The 14,618-nt window shown below is 36.4% G+C and overlaps 1 protein-coding gene across 1 annotated transcript; it reads left to right on the forward strand.

Annotated features, from left to right (window-relative positions):
* Positions 1–838: 838 nt before the first annotated feature.
* On the forward strand, positions 839–9,191 carry LOC755205 (syntaxin-6). Its single transcript, XM_030997707.1, has 7 exons — positions 839–1,166; positions 2,276–2,445; positions 3,331–3,488; positions 5,796–5,906; positions 6,815–6,921; positions 7,670–7,764; positions 8,309–9,191. Exons 1-7 carry the CDS (start codon positions 1,132–1,134, stop codon positions 8,380–8,382), a joined length of 750 nt encoding a protein of 249 aa, XP_030853567.1. The 5' UTR covers positions 839–1,131; the 3' UTR covers positions 8,383–9,191.
* Positions 9,192–14,618: the final 5,427 nt, after the last annotated feature.

The raw sequence follows: 14,618 nt of genomic DNA on the forward strand, positions 1-14,618 counted from the left end.
ACTATAACATGCTTGCAAAATTATTTGGAGCACCCCAACATATGTTCACCTAAACCTAAAAATGTTGCTGGAATGAATACCTGCAGAGAGAGACTGGGGTGAAGGAGGGGATGGAGAGAGAGGGAGAAAGAAATTAATAGAGAGAGAGAGCGTGGGAGAGAGAAAGAGAAAAAGGGGTGAGAGAGAGAGAGAGAAGGGGTGAGACAGGGAGAAAGATAGGGAGAGGGATAGAAAGAGAAAGGGCGGGTGAGAGAAAGAAAGAAAAAAGGGGGTGAGATCGAGATAGAAAGAGAGAAAGGGGGAGAGGGAGAGAGATAGGGAGGGACTTGGTATTTAATCGTATAGGGTAGACCTATGAATATGAAAGGGTAGATTATGGCATACGAGGGAAATTTGGCAGTGGAGAGTATATGATACATAAAGATATATCTGATACTTATCAATTTCAAGCGTTTCCTAAAAACAAATGATTATGGTAATTAACAACGTAAATTCTGACTCGGTAGAAAATGTGATTTCTTTTAACAAAACCAAAAATGTTCGGGAAAAGCATGGATGGGAAAAGTAAGCAATAGAAAACGTCACAATAGAGGTTTGAGAGGGAATTTCTTCTGTTTTGAAATTCGTGGGAAAATCCCTTCCGTTGTGACGTCATCGTGCGTATCATATCCGGAAAGTGCAAGCTAAGGTCACACTAAATTTAGAGCCGTGCTGTCACTGCACCGTACTGTCTCGTAAATCCGGGGGATTTTTAGAGGAATTTTAGTGGAGTCCTGTAACTCTACAAGTTTTTAATATTTCCATTCCAAATTCCTGTCTTAAATAATGATACATTTGCTCATATTGCACGCACAGTCGTGTGGACGAGAACAGACTTAGCGATACTCGAAAGGACAATTTTGTTTTCACATCACACTTCTGAGTACGGTCATCACACAGCACGTCTACGGGAAAGCGTAGGCGCGACCACCCAGCGTTCTACGTGGTTCGTCCTCCATCATTCATAGGTTGTACCTCATTACAGTTACAACTAACACGTTGTCAACAATTGGAAGCTGCCTAATAAACTACTGAGTACTACAAGCCTACATCGCTTTCTCAGACGCGTTAGATTTGAAGTAGAGAAACATCATGTCACTTGAAGATCCATTCTTTGTTGTGAAAGAGTGAGTAAAATCAACGTTTGTGAATATCTTTATCGATATCATTATCATCATGTTGACTTGTTGTTAATTTTCTAGGCACATGCAGTTAAACAAAAAGGTCAAATGGATCTTGCTGGTAATGGTAATATCTCACGTCATTCTGCATGTTCTGAACCCTGTCTTAATAAAGAATTGCATCTCTTTGTAATTAAAGGGCCCTCTTATAATTAACAGTAGACTCTAAAATGTTAACGGTATTATACAGAGCTACCGTCACGCATTTCAAGGGTCTGAAAACGCTCTCACGCACAACGCGCGCGCTAGATTTAAAAAAACGCTATACCTTATACGTGTGTTATACCCTCGCCCGTGCGGTCGCGCGACGAGTCATGAAAATGTCACGCATTACTGATCTTTGAACTTGGCGTCTCTGATTATACGCCTAAGCTCAATGTCAATGACCATATTGGAAATAATACTAAAAATTTGGTGCTTGTTCAGAAACCTATCCAAAATTTGACCCGTAACTCCGGCGTGGAGATACCCTACTAAAACATACCCAAAATGAAGTAAATATTCATTAAATGTCCAAATAAAAATCATGAGTTAAAAGTCGTTATGTTTATTACCTGTTTCGTGTCAATTTTCTTGTTATTTTTTGGAGTATTTTTCAGAAAAACATTGATATTAGTAGTAAACACTTTTTCACAGGTTTCATGGCAAACCGCTGCACAATACAAGTGCATACCGCTGGTGGGTTGCATGTAGGCGCGCGCCTGTGTGAAGTGATCTACCGTAATGAGGATCTGAGACAAATTGTTTGAGCTACATTTTGACCCTGTTTGAGGATTTATTTGATGAGCTTTACATGTATATATGATTAGGGACCCGATCTGTTGTCTGTTGAAGATCGAGCCTTCTTTAGACTACATGTACAGTCAGTAACTGGGCATCATCATACTAGGTAATTCAGATGATTCAGGTTATTTACATTATTAAGTTTGATGTCATAATCATACGATAAATCTACCCCGCCTGCCTACCAATACCAGTCGTCCATCTCACAGTTCTATCAATATAAATAATATTACATGTACAACATGGCTATCCCTCTCTTCTTTGCGCAATAGGGAGGTGGAGAAGGCTGTGAACACATCAGAGGGACTCTACCAGAGATGGACTCAGCTCCTAGAAGACACAAACAGTGTGAGCAAGGAGGAGTATGACTGGACCATGAACGAACTCAGGAATAGTCTTAGGAGTATTGAATGGGACGTAGAAGATCTAGAAGAAACCATCAATATCCTTTTTAGAATCAAATAGTAGAGTCAGGTTGTATGCAAAATGTAATGGATTTGTACATGTACTATTCAGGTTTAGTCTTGTCTTCGGGAATTATAGAAGGTTACATGTATCTTTCACTAGATTCTAGTAAATCATTGATAGTAGACTAGGTAGTTTCTAAACCTTCTATCATAATTATCAACTACATGTACATGTAGAAATAGAGTGGCATCAACTTATAAAAACATGTTTCCTTTTGTAGCTAGTCATCAAACTGTTTTAGAAACAGCTGCTCAAAATATTTGGATGAAGTTAACTTTGAACCAAATGGCTATCTTGAATCCATCAGAGACTCTTCCTTGTTCATTGAGCCTCAAATGTTTACTCAATTGTGTCCATGTGAGGGTATCTCAGGCTTAATATTTAACAGGATAAATCCAGTTGTGAACCATTTTTCAGCAATTGATTCTGATCTTGATGAATCAAGATTACTTAGCTTGATTAGGGCCGAGACAAATCCCCCTTTTTCCTGTCCCTCGCCACTTCCTTTGGTTTGTCTGCCATTGCAATCTTCTATTTTGCCATTCGTGAGTGAGGAATGTGCTATACTATCTTGGTTCTCCCATAGCTGTGGTGCAGGGTTTTCTTATCTTCGAAATTAATCAGCTTTCTCCTCCTCAAATTGACAGCACTTGATCTTTTCCTACACTCCTTCATAGTTTGAAAAATATAAACATGTTCATCAAATCAACAAATGTGAAAGAAAATTGCAAGGTTATTAAACACAAAACACATATTTAACCATAATCATGCTTTATACCGTAGTTCTCACTTGCCAACTAATCCAGTGTTATTGCCAAATGTTTAATAGCAAACTTGCTTTCTTTAACCGTTACTTCACGCATTGTTGAAGCAAATCCAAGGAAGTTCAGGATAGAGCCCAGTGATTTGGACACGAGGAGACTCTTTGTCACAAGGACCAAAGATAGAGTCCGAGAGATGAAAGAGCATATGAGCAGTCCAGGGACCAAGACGAGAGAAGACAAGAAATCAAGACAGGTGTGTCTCAATTTGTTTTCTTGTAGAACCAGGGGGGGGTGTTTCACAAAGATCCTAAGTTGAACTTATCTCTATGTTGGATTTAACAATTATGGAAAGCCGTTAAGTGCCTTTCAAAAATATTTTGTAAAATTTATTTTAAAAGGCATAAAATGATGATTCAAATCATTCATATTTTCTATTATCTAAGGAGATTTCATGTTCTTAATGTGGAATTTATAAAAAATCTAAAATACTTGATTTTTGGCTTTTGAATATATTTCATTTTAAGGCTACAAATGGCTCTCCATATTTTTTAAGTCCAACTTAGAGTTAAGTTTGATTTATGATCTTTGTGAAACACCCCCCAAGACTAAGATTGACCTTAAGTTAGACTTAAAGATAAACTTTAGTACTGGTAATGCGATTGCATTGTGAAAGAAAAGGTGTGGAAAGGATCAGAAACAGTTGATCATGTAGCATGTAAGTATTGGTGTGCACTGCAAGGTTCTGGAGTCATCAAAATCATAATAAATTTGACCGAGTCTTGGTAAAGTAACAAGCACATACACAGAAAGCTATGTATGGGACAACACGCATGGTGTCGGGGTTGGTACTACCTTGATTCCTTGTCTTTCTATGCTCATTACTCAGTCAGTATACATTTTCTTCCAAAATTGTTTGGCACATGTCATTTATTTGTAATCTTCAACATTCAGTGTAAGTTTCGTTTGATTCTGTGAGAAATAATTTTTTTTTTTTTACCAGTACTCAACCTTCTCTTTAACTATGGCAGGCCCTTCATGCCACTGTTTTCTCCCGCCATTTACTGGCATTGGTCTTGCAAGGGATTTACAAATCAAGGTAACAAATCAACAAAATTTACTTTTGTTGATAGTTCATTATTGAAGGAAAAAATATTATCTAAAGATCATAGTGGTGAGAGCAACCAGTGGCATGAACGGCCTGCCATAGTTAAGACCAACTTAAAGTCGATCTAAGCCTTTGTGAAACACTCCCCAGGGGTGGTAATCTGAAAACAATGTTATCTCTCATGTTAGCAAAACATTGTTAATTGTCATAACAAATCCAAAGTGGGACAAGTCATTAGATAATGCCTGCGCAAAGTTGGCTGCGTTTGCATGAAGTTAAAAGAAACCTCTGCGTAAGCACTAATGCTAAGTGTTGGTTCCACGCATTTTGAGTCTGTTATGACAAATAACATTATTTTGCCTAAAATTAATTATAACATCGTTTTTAAGAATACAACCCTACATGTAGATATTTCCACGAAATGGAACCACAGCAATTTTTACGTCAAGAACCTTTAGTTAATCTCAGAAACATTTTCTTTGTCGGTTGTGATTTGTTTAAATTGTGGCTTGAATCTTTCGCAAATTGTTAATGACAGCGATTTTCACAGCAAGTATCTTTAAGCACATTCCATAGTCTGACTTTGGTTCTGTGTGTGCAGTTTAATGCCATTGATCATTATTATCCTGACACTCCTTATCTGTTGGCCTTTAGAATGCGGGTTGAAGGTTTTTTTGGTTGATATTGTACATTACATTCTAGCTGTACACAATTTTTTTGTTTAGGTGATTGAAACACACCCGATGTGAAAACATCTGTAACCAAATTGGACTCATTACCAGTAGATTATGAGCGCGTTTATCTAGGCTTGCCACTAGATATGTACATATCGTACCCCACTATCGAACCCCACTATCGTACCCCACTATACGATCGTGATTTGCGGGATGTCGCGTTTATCGACCCTTCACGATTCAAAATAAAGGCCTTGTGTCTGCCCAGCTGTTTTGACCCGGGAAGCAGACAGTTTCTCGGAGGTCAACTTCACACGTATGCTTGTACACAACACCTGGGTGATCATATTTGTATGTGAGGTTCAAAACAGCTTTGCGTTTATCGATCTCTCAGAAACGTGATTCTGGCTGTATGTCACATTCAAAACGCACCTTTTTGCGTCTTTAGATATGCCCATATCTAAAGACGTTTGAAAAAGGCTTTGCGTTTATCTACTTCTAAATTTGCCTGAAAGACGTTTGAGAAACCTGATTCTAGCCAAAAATTTGCTAGATAAACGCAACCTATCTTTAATAATAACCTTGTAGCTGAAGCACACTTAGAAATTTAGGCGTTTTTGGTGTTTGACCCTAATCCTATGTAGGCAACAACCAGATGCTGGTGATTGTACCTCACAGACAGATGCAGATACACTTTTAAATAACTCTCTGTCTCTGCTGACATAGAAATAAATATATGTATTCAACATTGCATGTGACTGGTTCCAATTTTTTCCAACAGTCTCTGTTACCCAATGGCCCAGGACGGCCAAAGCACAAGTACAGTCGACTAGAGCAGGAGGCTGAAGATGAGAACCAACGATTCATCCGAGATAGCAACCAGCAACAACAGGTATACCTTATACAATATCTACTTTTGAATTAAAACACAAAATCTAACAAGCATTGAAACTTGGATGCGGTATTTCACTTGCCTTGATGATTGGCTGAAAGGATCTTGTGATTACACAGATAATTTCAAAGTAATATTTTTGTATTAAAGAAGCATGCTTGCATTCAAGGAACCAAAATACCACGGTTTTGCAATTCATACCAGTATGCGGGCCTCTAATGCATGTGTAATCAATTAAGATTTTCAGTGTAACACCATTTAATACTTTAAAAGGGTTGTTGAGCTCCGCTAAGAGCTTTTTGGTACTCCATGTATCAATGAGTATGCTCTGATCATCTTCAGGAGATGACTGGAACATTGCTCTGTGGAGGCTATTTATTGCCCATGAAACGATCCGATGCACACTGGAAATGCAAATTTTAATCTTGGCGCCATTTACATTCTGGTCACTGTTTGTTGCCATACTTTTCTCTAAATAGAGAAAGCACTGGGCTCTGTTATTGTTTTCTTTGAAAATAGAATAAGCACCAGTCTTTGCTGACATAAGGTATGTATAGTGTTTGATGTGTAGATGTGAATTAAAGCTAGCAAGAAAACATTTCATCTATACATGTTAAGTGCTTCACGAATTTTCATAAGTTTATCTCTGTGTAGAGGTGTTGTGGTCTAGTGGATATGTCACCCGACTGTGCCACTGTGGCACTAATGTCCTTTGGCAAGACATTAATCTGTATTTGCCACTCTCTACCCTGGTGATGTAAATGAGTATGGGGTACCCAGTAGGAAGAAATTTTCTTTCAAATACCAGAGCTCATGAAATGCCAGGGTAACAAAGTACAGCGCTAATAAACATAAGTTAACCTTTCAGAAGACATTGTAATCATATTTCTTGTTTCTAAATTTTACAGCTAATAATGGAATCACAAGATGATCAAATAGATAGAGTAGCAGACAGTGTGGGTGTGCTGAAGAACATGAGTCACTCGATAGGGAACGAGCTCGATGAACAAGCAGTGTAAGTTTGCAAAATTTATTTGTGAATATTCTGTTATGTGTTGTATGACCTTGGCCCTGTATTATAAAGAGATTCAAGTCAGTCACACCTTGAAATTAATTGCAACTGTGTTCTTATGAGATAGGAGTTGCGATTAATTTCAAGTTGCGTTTGATTCAAGTCCATTGCAACGGTTTATAAGACAGGGCCCGATATCTCCTTCTCTTCATACAAGATGATACGTAGATCAGCGCTTTTAACCACAGGCATTGCTAGAGGTCCAAAAAGAGAAATTCAATTATTTGAAAATGTCTTCTGGAATAAAATCAATTTAATGGAAACCAAGTATCAGAAACAGCAAGATGTCCAAATATATATATTTGGGGGGTATTTTGATGGGGAAACAACATTTATAGATAATGAAGTGACAATTCTTTGCTAGCTCCGCTTGCTATTAACAACATTTAGAAATAGCATGGTATCAGACAGTTGCATGACAGTCCTCACTACCTGAATATTGTCATATTTGTACAGCAACCTCCCCCCATAAAAACTTATCTAGTGTTTTTTATTTATCAAAATGAAATTTTTACCACAGTATTAAAAGTTTGTTTCGGGGTGTTTTTTTTTGCTCATCTCACTCGCTCGTAAAATGGTATATTTGCATATCGAGATGCACAAATAGGTAATTATATATCATATCATCTCTCCCTCTTTCTTCTTTCTTCTCTCTCTCTCTCTCTCTCTCTCTCTCTCTCTCTCTCTCCAGGATGTTAGATGACTTCTCTACAGAGCTGGAGAACACGGAATCTAGGTTAGACGGCGTCATGAAGAAAATGGCCAAGGTCACAAGGATGTCAAATGGTGAATACCTTCTTTTCGTCATTCTCTCCATCTGTGCTAGAATAGATGATACATCTTGTATAGCATGTACACAAGGCCAAATATACGTGGGTGGGATAGCATCAAATTTCAATCTAGATTAAGATGTTCTTAGCAAAACTTAATGTTGAGCCACCTTGAATTCAGCCCCTTAGGCCTGTTGTTTCCATTTTACAAAATGGCCCCTTTTAAGGTACTTTTTTTCCTGTGCCCCTCGTCCAATTTTTTTTTTTAAAGAAAAAATAAGGTAAAGAAGTATGTTGAAACCATATTTTCAAAATGTATATTCAGGTGTGTTCTTCAAATTTGGTGATAGCGTGTATCAGCATAGGGACAGGACCTAATTATTTTTTGGTAAGTAGGTCAAAGGTCAAAGCTGGTAGAGGTCAATGAGATTAACTTCTGGGTTTTTGGCCATGTTATAGTGAAGTAGAATGTAAGCTAGGCGAAGGTTTATTAGAGATGCAGTCATATATTTCTTGTTATTCCAGCTTTTTATTTGGCTTGTCTGTGTTTCTTTATTCAGACAAGCGGCAATGGATGGCAATAGCAGTGCTTCTGGTGGTCATGCTCATCGTCATCATCCTGTTCTTCATATGACACTTACGACATGACCGTCTCCAGGATTCCATTAACCCTCCACTGGGAGAGAGCCTCTTCAGAGCCACCAAGGGGTGCAAACTTGCCCCCCTCATCCATGTGAAAGACTCCTGAAAGGAATTTACTTTTTGAGTAAAAAACAATCTTGTGTGGATGATACAATGAACCCCTCTGTCAAGGAATCTCTGTAGGGGTAACTGATGTACCTGTATGCTGTAGGAACCAACTACATTATGCAAACGCTGCTGCTCGTGTGGTCGGAGAGCTTTGAAGTTATATTATTGGACATGGGGCTACCTGAATGCAGACAGCATCGAACTGGCTGGCGTTTCACAAAACTTGTCATCAGTGACAAATGACAGTTTTCGTTATAAGCTACTGAAATCCTTGCTTCTGATTGGTTATCAGCAGATTCGTCACTGATTTTTGTCATTTGTCATTGAAAAAAAACTTTGTGAAAGGGGCCCCTGATTGACGATTAGATGATAGTACTATGTATGACGAATATGCTTAGATGTGTTGTAAGGTACTAGTGTTGCACTGAAGTAGTTTTTTTATTTGTCATAGTTGCAGCTTGCAAGTTTTGCCTGTTTGTGCATGTACAAGGTATAAGGCTTTAACAGGGAGTATTTTTTTTGCATTTTATTACATGGAAACTAGATCTGATATTGCACAACCTGCTTGAGAATTCATCAGGTATACAGTCAGACTTGACTTCTTGGCCACCTGTCAATAGTGGCGAAGCAGTTTGCCTCCCTCGAGAAAGAAATGTGTGTTTAGGAACCTCTCTAGAAAGGCCACCTGTCTACATGTACAGTGGCCTCTTACTCTGTTTCCCTTGGGTGGCCTTAATAGACAGGTTTGACTGTATACACGTTTGCAGACCCTTGTCTTGTAATGAGGGAAAGTGTGTACATGTATGTGGACTCTGCAGGTGATTTTCAGTGTTTTGGACCCTTGCTGTCTTAACGATAATAATAGTATACCATATTTATATAGTGCATATCCCAAATATGTCCATTTGTGTTGTAATGGAGAGAAGAAAGAAGAGTGAGATACGCTCAACATACATCCTTAGGTCATCGTTTAACATTGAAAATTGTTTTAAGACATGTTTTCAAGTTGTTAACAGTATCACAATTTTTAATATATTCAGGCAATTTATTCCAAAGCTCTGCAAATGCAACCTGAAAAATTGTGACCCGTAGAGCTTTGTATTCATTTGACAGATACATGTAAGGAGGGACTTTTGGGAAGACCTGAGGTTTCTGTCGGTACGAACGCTTTGGGTAAACAGTTCTGTTAACTACGTAGGAGTCTATCCTTGGACATTTTTTGTTGCTTTCTTGGACAACATTTGCTCCAGTTAAATGTAGCTAGAGGAGCATAGAACCAACTAAGAATATTATGAACGTGTCAAGACTATGTTAATGATACCCTTGAAATTTGTAAACTTTATCGTGAGACCTGTCTTGGTTTTTTTCTCAGTATTAACACTACAAACATTGCATGGAGATCCGTATGCGCTGTTTTATGTTTTCTTTATTTTCTTCATATGCCTTGTCCACTGGCCTATAGAATGCCATGTAAAGGTTGATTTTTAGGTTTATTTCATACATTCTAACTGCACACTGCACACAATAGGTAATTGGTACCCTATAAAACATATCTACATGAATATATCTACATTTGGCATCGTACAAATTATGTGTACAGCGTTTGTGTATGCATTCCATGTACATGTAGTACCGGTACTCATATTTTTGAGCAATGTAACTTCATAAATTTTATTTTATTGGCAGCTTTGTTACCCTATATAAATCACCAGTTTCACAAAATATATAGTTGGATATATTCAAAATACTGTACAGGCTTGAGTATAGATAGTCATTTTTAATTTACATGGTTCCCATACAAGATTTTAAACTTACTTTTATGTATGATTTATAATGCACCGTTTTATTTAATTCCGATCTCCCTTTTTCAAGATGATTCTGGGCCCCATCTTATAAAAAGTTGTGATCGATCCAAATCAATGGCAAGTTTTTAATCAATAGCAATGTTACAGTCTCCTATCTCTTATGTACAGTCGCGATTGACATCAATCGCAAATCAGTTGCAACTAATCACGACTCTAACAGGGCCCTGATGATATCAAGTTCACTTCAAGTGCCAAAAATCTGGTATTATTATTTAGTTACTCAGGTTTCCAGCATTTGATTCATCAAATGGTTTTATGACTCCTGCAGAAAAGAGGTTTTATTATTTAGGCACATGTGAATACGGTATTAATGGAAAAGAAATTGTATGACTTGCCAATTTGTATTATCATTTTATTATTACTCCATGACAAACTTGATCGTTCTGTTTTATTTTCAGATCCCTAGCTAAGCTTCGTTTTAAAAATATGGTAAAAATTATTTTGTTTGTTTTTAATGCAAGTATACATGCATCCGAACATGTACAAGTTCTCAACATGTTATATGAAGGAACACATACATGCTTTCTGTGAGACATAAAAACATGTGCATGGCATCTCATTCTAATCAATGTTCCCAGATGCCAACTTATTTGTGCTGCCCTCTAGTGGTGAATCTAGGGAAGGTTGTGTGCTTTTATAATGTTCAGCGTATATATGGTGTACATGTATATTCAATTGACATCCACAATTATATAGATTGTATGTATGAGTCATTAGGCCTTTACTTCATGTGGTGGCCCACAAGGGTATTCTACATGTAACAGCGACAGGTTTTACCGGTAATTCTGATCGTCCAGTTTTGAAAATCATAAACAGGTTGTTAAGTGTCGAAATAGTACAGTACATGAAAAAAACACAAGACTTAAAACAAAGGAGTGGCATGACTTGTCTAGTTGAGGTCCAATCTACAAGTGTTTATTCCCAGACCATCAAAGTACTCTATCTGTTTAATGCATACAAGTTACCCATACATGATGATGATGAGTCATAGTGCTGGAATGTCCACTACAGTTTTTACCATGTAGTAGGTCCATGGTTTAACCATGAGTCGTAGCGCTGAAATGCAGTAAGAGGGTCAAATGAAACTAGATTCAACCCAATAGTGTATTACAGTACATGTTCTGTAGACAGACTAGCATTCCAATACACTACACACGTTAACATTCATTCTCAACCAAAATTATCTATGAAATATAAGTCTCGTATAAGGTGTTTGAAAAATGCTTCAAATTATGGCTCAGAGATCACCAGAGTACATCTCTATACATTGAAACCCTAGAGCCCAGTCACAAGGAGCTTTGCATGTATCCGTTCATACTTCTTCCTCGTTCCAGTTTCACATGTTTGAAATGTTTATGGACCACTGTGATCAAGAGCTAAGAAACTTGACATATCAAGTATGTTTTTTAATATAATAACTATTAATTTTAATGTGTGATATTCTGTACCTGCACGTTTATTTCTCTATTTGTGGCTTAGGCCTTGGCATTCATACAAAAAGTGTTGAACGTTTTTAATGTAACTCTGGTCAAGGACATAGGTACGTAAAAGTTCTATTTAAGAACACTTTTTTGTATTGTAAACATAAAAATGAAAAATGTATTAATGTCAGAAATGTCATAAACATAAATGTATTTATAAATGTAACTAGTTAATACAATTGCAGTTTATAAACTTGTATTTCAAGATTGTAGACATCACATGCATGTCATTTTCGGTATATCCATACATGCCAACTGTTCAGATTAAAGAGGAACATTCCTCTTTTTGGGAGAAGATAATTATAATTTTAATGCAGGTGTTCCTCTTCCTGTACAAATTTGTCTGTAGTATTGAATAGGAGAGTTAGGATTGTTCCTCTTTTTTTTTTAAATAGCATAATTTGTACAGATTTCTGATTTTCAAATGTTGGCATGTATGTACAGTATATCATCAAAGGGAACCATAACCTTCATACTTAAGTTACTTAGGATAAAAGTGACAAGATTTTTTTTTTTCTTTTTTTTTTCTTTAATAAATACTGTACAAGAAGAAGTGGAAGTTTCAGGTACAGTGATGGTCTGGGTTCTTTTGAGAGCTACATTCTAAGATGATTAATGTTTTAATTTGATAATTAATGGGAAATGAAATATATTTACCAACAACTGATTATAACAGCTAAACAACTATTTGAAAAAAATCAACCAAATGCAATTTCAATAGCCTTGTAAAGTATGTCAACTATTAAAATGTGTGAATATAACAAGTGACGTATTAAATAATCCTAACATTATTTCTATTGGACATACAATAGTGTATTAACATTTTCCTTGTTTATGGATAATTGTTACCTACAACCTGAGCCTAATTGGAATTAAATTTAATTGAATTATTTATAATATCTATTGCAAAATCGTGTTGTTCACTGGAATTCAGAGCCGTTACTCATTAGGTATTTGAATTCTGTGCAAAAGCTTTATTATCTACAAATTGAATAAAGCCAATAACTAAAACTGTGCATACATGTGCATACATGTGCATATTAATACATCTATATATCTATATATCTATTCAATGAGCCATTTCCATTTCTTCGATTTAAAAGGCATTACATTTCTAAAGTAAACCTAAATTCGTAACAAATTTACTGTACCGTTATAGCTACAAGTGTCATGCAATAGGCGTTAAATAAATACATGTATATTGTGATTGTCATATCTGTAAAGCCATACATACTGAACATGTATAGCCTACAGGAAGGCGGGTGATTGTGCTATTCTCTATGATATATGACAGCTTATGTATGTTATAGCCATCAAAATGTTGTTACTAACTGATCCAAGAGAACCTATTATAATCGTTTCTCCTGCCATTGATACAAATATTTATACCTGTAGGGACACTTTATTTTATGAAACCATATTAGAATAATTATATCGAGGGGTCAGTGTCACAAAGACGTAACTCCACTTTGGCCATTTCGAGAAAAAGTGGTTTAATATGTCACTGAGCACTTGGGCTTCACTAGCCATTGACTTCAATGGGGTGTTGGTAGAGTTAAGTCTTTGTGTTTCCTGTAAAGCCCACATTTTTCTGAACATTTTGATATGTAGTTAGGTCTTTGTGTCACTGAACCCTTGATATGCATACCTTGAATGTGTACTCATGACTAGTCATGTACAGATAAATAGATAATGCCAAGTATTTTGCGTGTACTGTGTGAGTGTAATTATGAGTGTATACATGTATGTATGAATGGACGATTGTACAAAATACCTCACAATGAGGTATGTTCAATTACGTGTGATATCTGTTGCTTGTAACTGCCAAATGAAAGCATTCGTAACAGAGATGTAAACTACCGCTCCAAATAAATGCAATGCATTAATTTGAGTTATATACATGTATGATATTTCATTGTCCATGTTTATTTTGTGGTTGTTGTAAAATGATGGATTTTTGTCATTGCTGAGAGAACAAAATGGAAGAAAAGAATGTGGGAGATGTTTTCTATAATGAATATTAAGAGTCGTGCGCACAAGTGAAAAAATAAAGAGGAAGTGTAAAAGCAAATTATGGAATTATGTAATGCATACTTCGACCGTGATTTTCTATCAGGTTTTCAAGTCAGCGAATGTTAATCATCAGAAGTCCTAAAATAAGCTATGATTGACTATTGACTCTCTTGGACCATAAACTAACCCATATACATACGGTTCCGGGATCATGCCATGGTATTTTGAAGAGGAAAGATTAGTTGAACAAAACCATAGAGGTACAAGTCTAAAATATACAAAATGTGTCGGGCCTATTATAGGCCGCTTACCCGGATTTCCTTAAATCTTTCTATGCTCATTACTTAGCCACTATACATTTTCTACCAAAATCGTTTGGCATATGACATTTATGTGTAAATCTTTTTTATTTATTTTTTGTTATTTATGTGTTTATTAAGAAATCAAATCTTAACATATACAAACTTTCCCAAAAAATACAAATGCTGTGTTACAAAAGAAATTAATGACAAATTAAGATAAATCTTGAACATTCATTGTAAGTTTCGTTGGATTCTGTGAGAATTTATTTTCTATATTTCCCAGTCCGGCACAACGTCACAGTAACATTACCGATTCAGCCAATTTCAAGTACTTCCCATACGTACATAGTGATTACGTATTTTCAGAAATTCAGAACTTTCTTAATTTTTGTCAGATTTCGGTCAAACTTTTACTAGTCTGATTGTCTGCTTTATTTTAGAGTAGTTTGCTTCTAAGGT

The sequence above is a fragment of the Strongylocentrotus purpuratus genome, unplaced genomic scaffold, assembly GCF_000002235.5.
Source record: "Strongylocentrotus purpuratus isolate Spur 01 unplaced genomic scaffold, Spur_5.0 spur5_scaffold_4, whole genome shotgun sequence".
NCBI classification, from domain to species: Eukaryota; Metazoa; Echinodermata; class Echinoidea; order Camarodonta; family Strongylocentrotidae; genus Strongylocentrotus; species Strongylocentrotus purpuratus.

Excerpts from the sequence above, each read along its gene's own strand:
- LOC755205 (XM_030997707.1), top strand. The coding sequence starts at position 1,132 with ATGTCACTTGAAGATCCATTCTTTGTTGTGAAAGA. Across the intron at positions 3,489-5,795 it reads AAGACAAGAAATCAAGACAG|TCTCTGTTACCCAATGGCCC; the intron begins GTGTGTCTCAAT and ends TTTTTCCAACAG. Across the intron at positions 6,922-7,669 it reads GAGCTCGATGAACAAGCAGT|GATGTTAGATGACTTCTCTA; the intron begins GTAAGTTTGCAA and ends CTCTCTCTCCAG.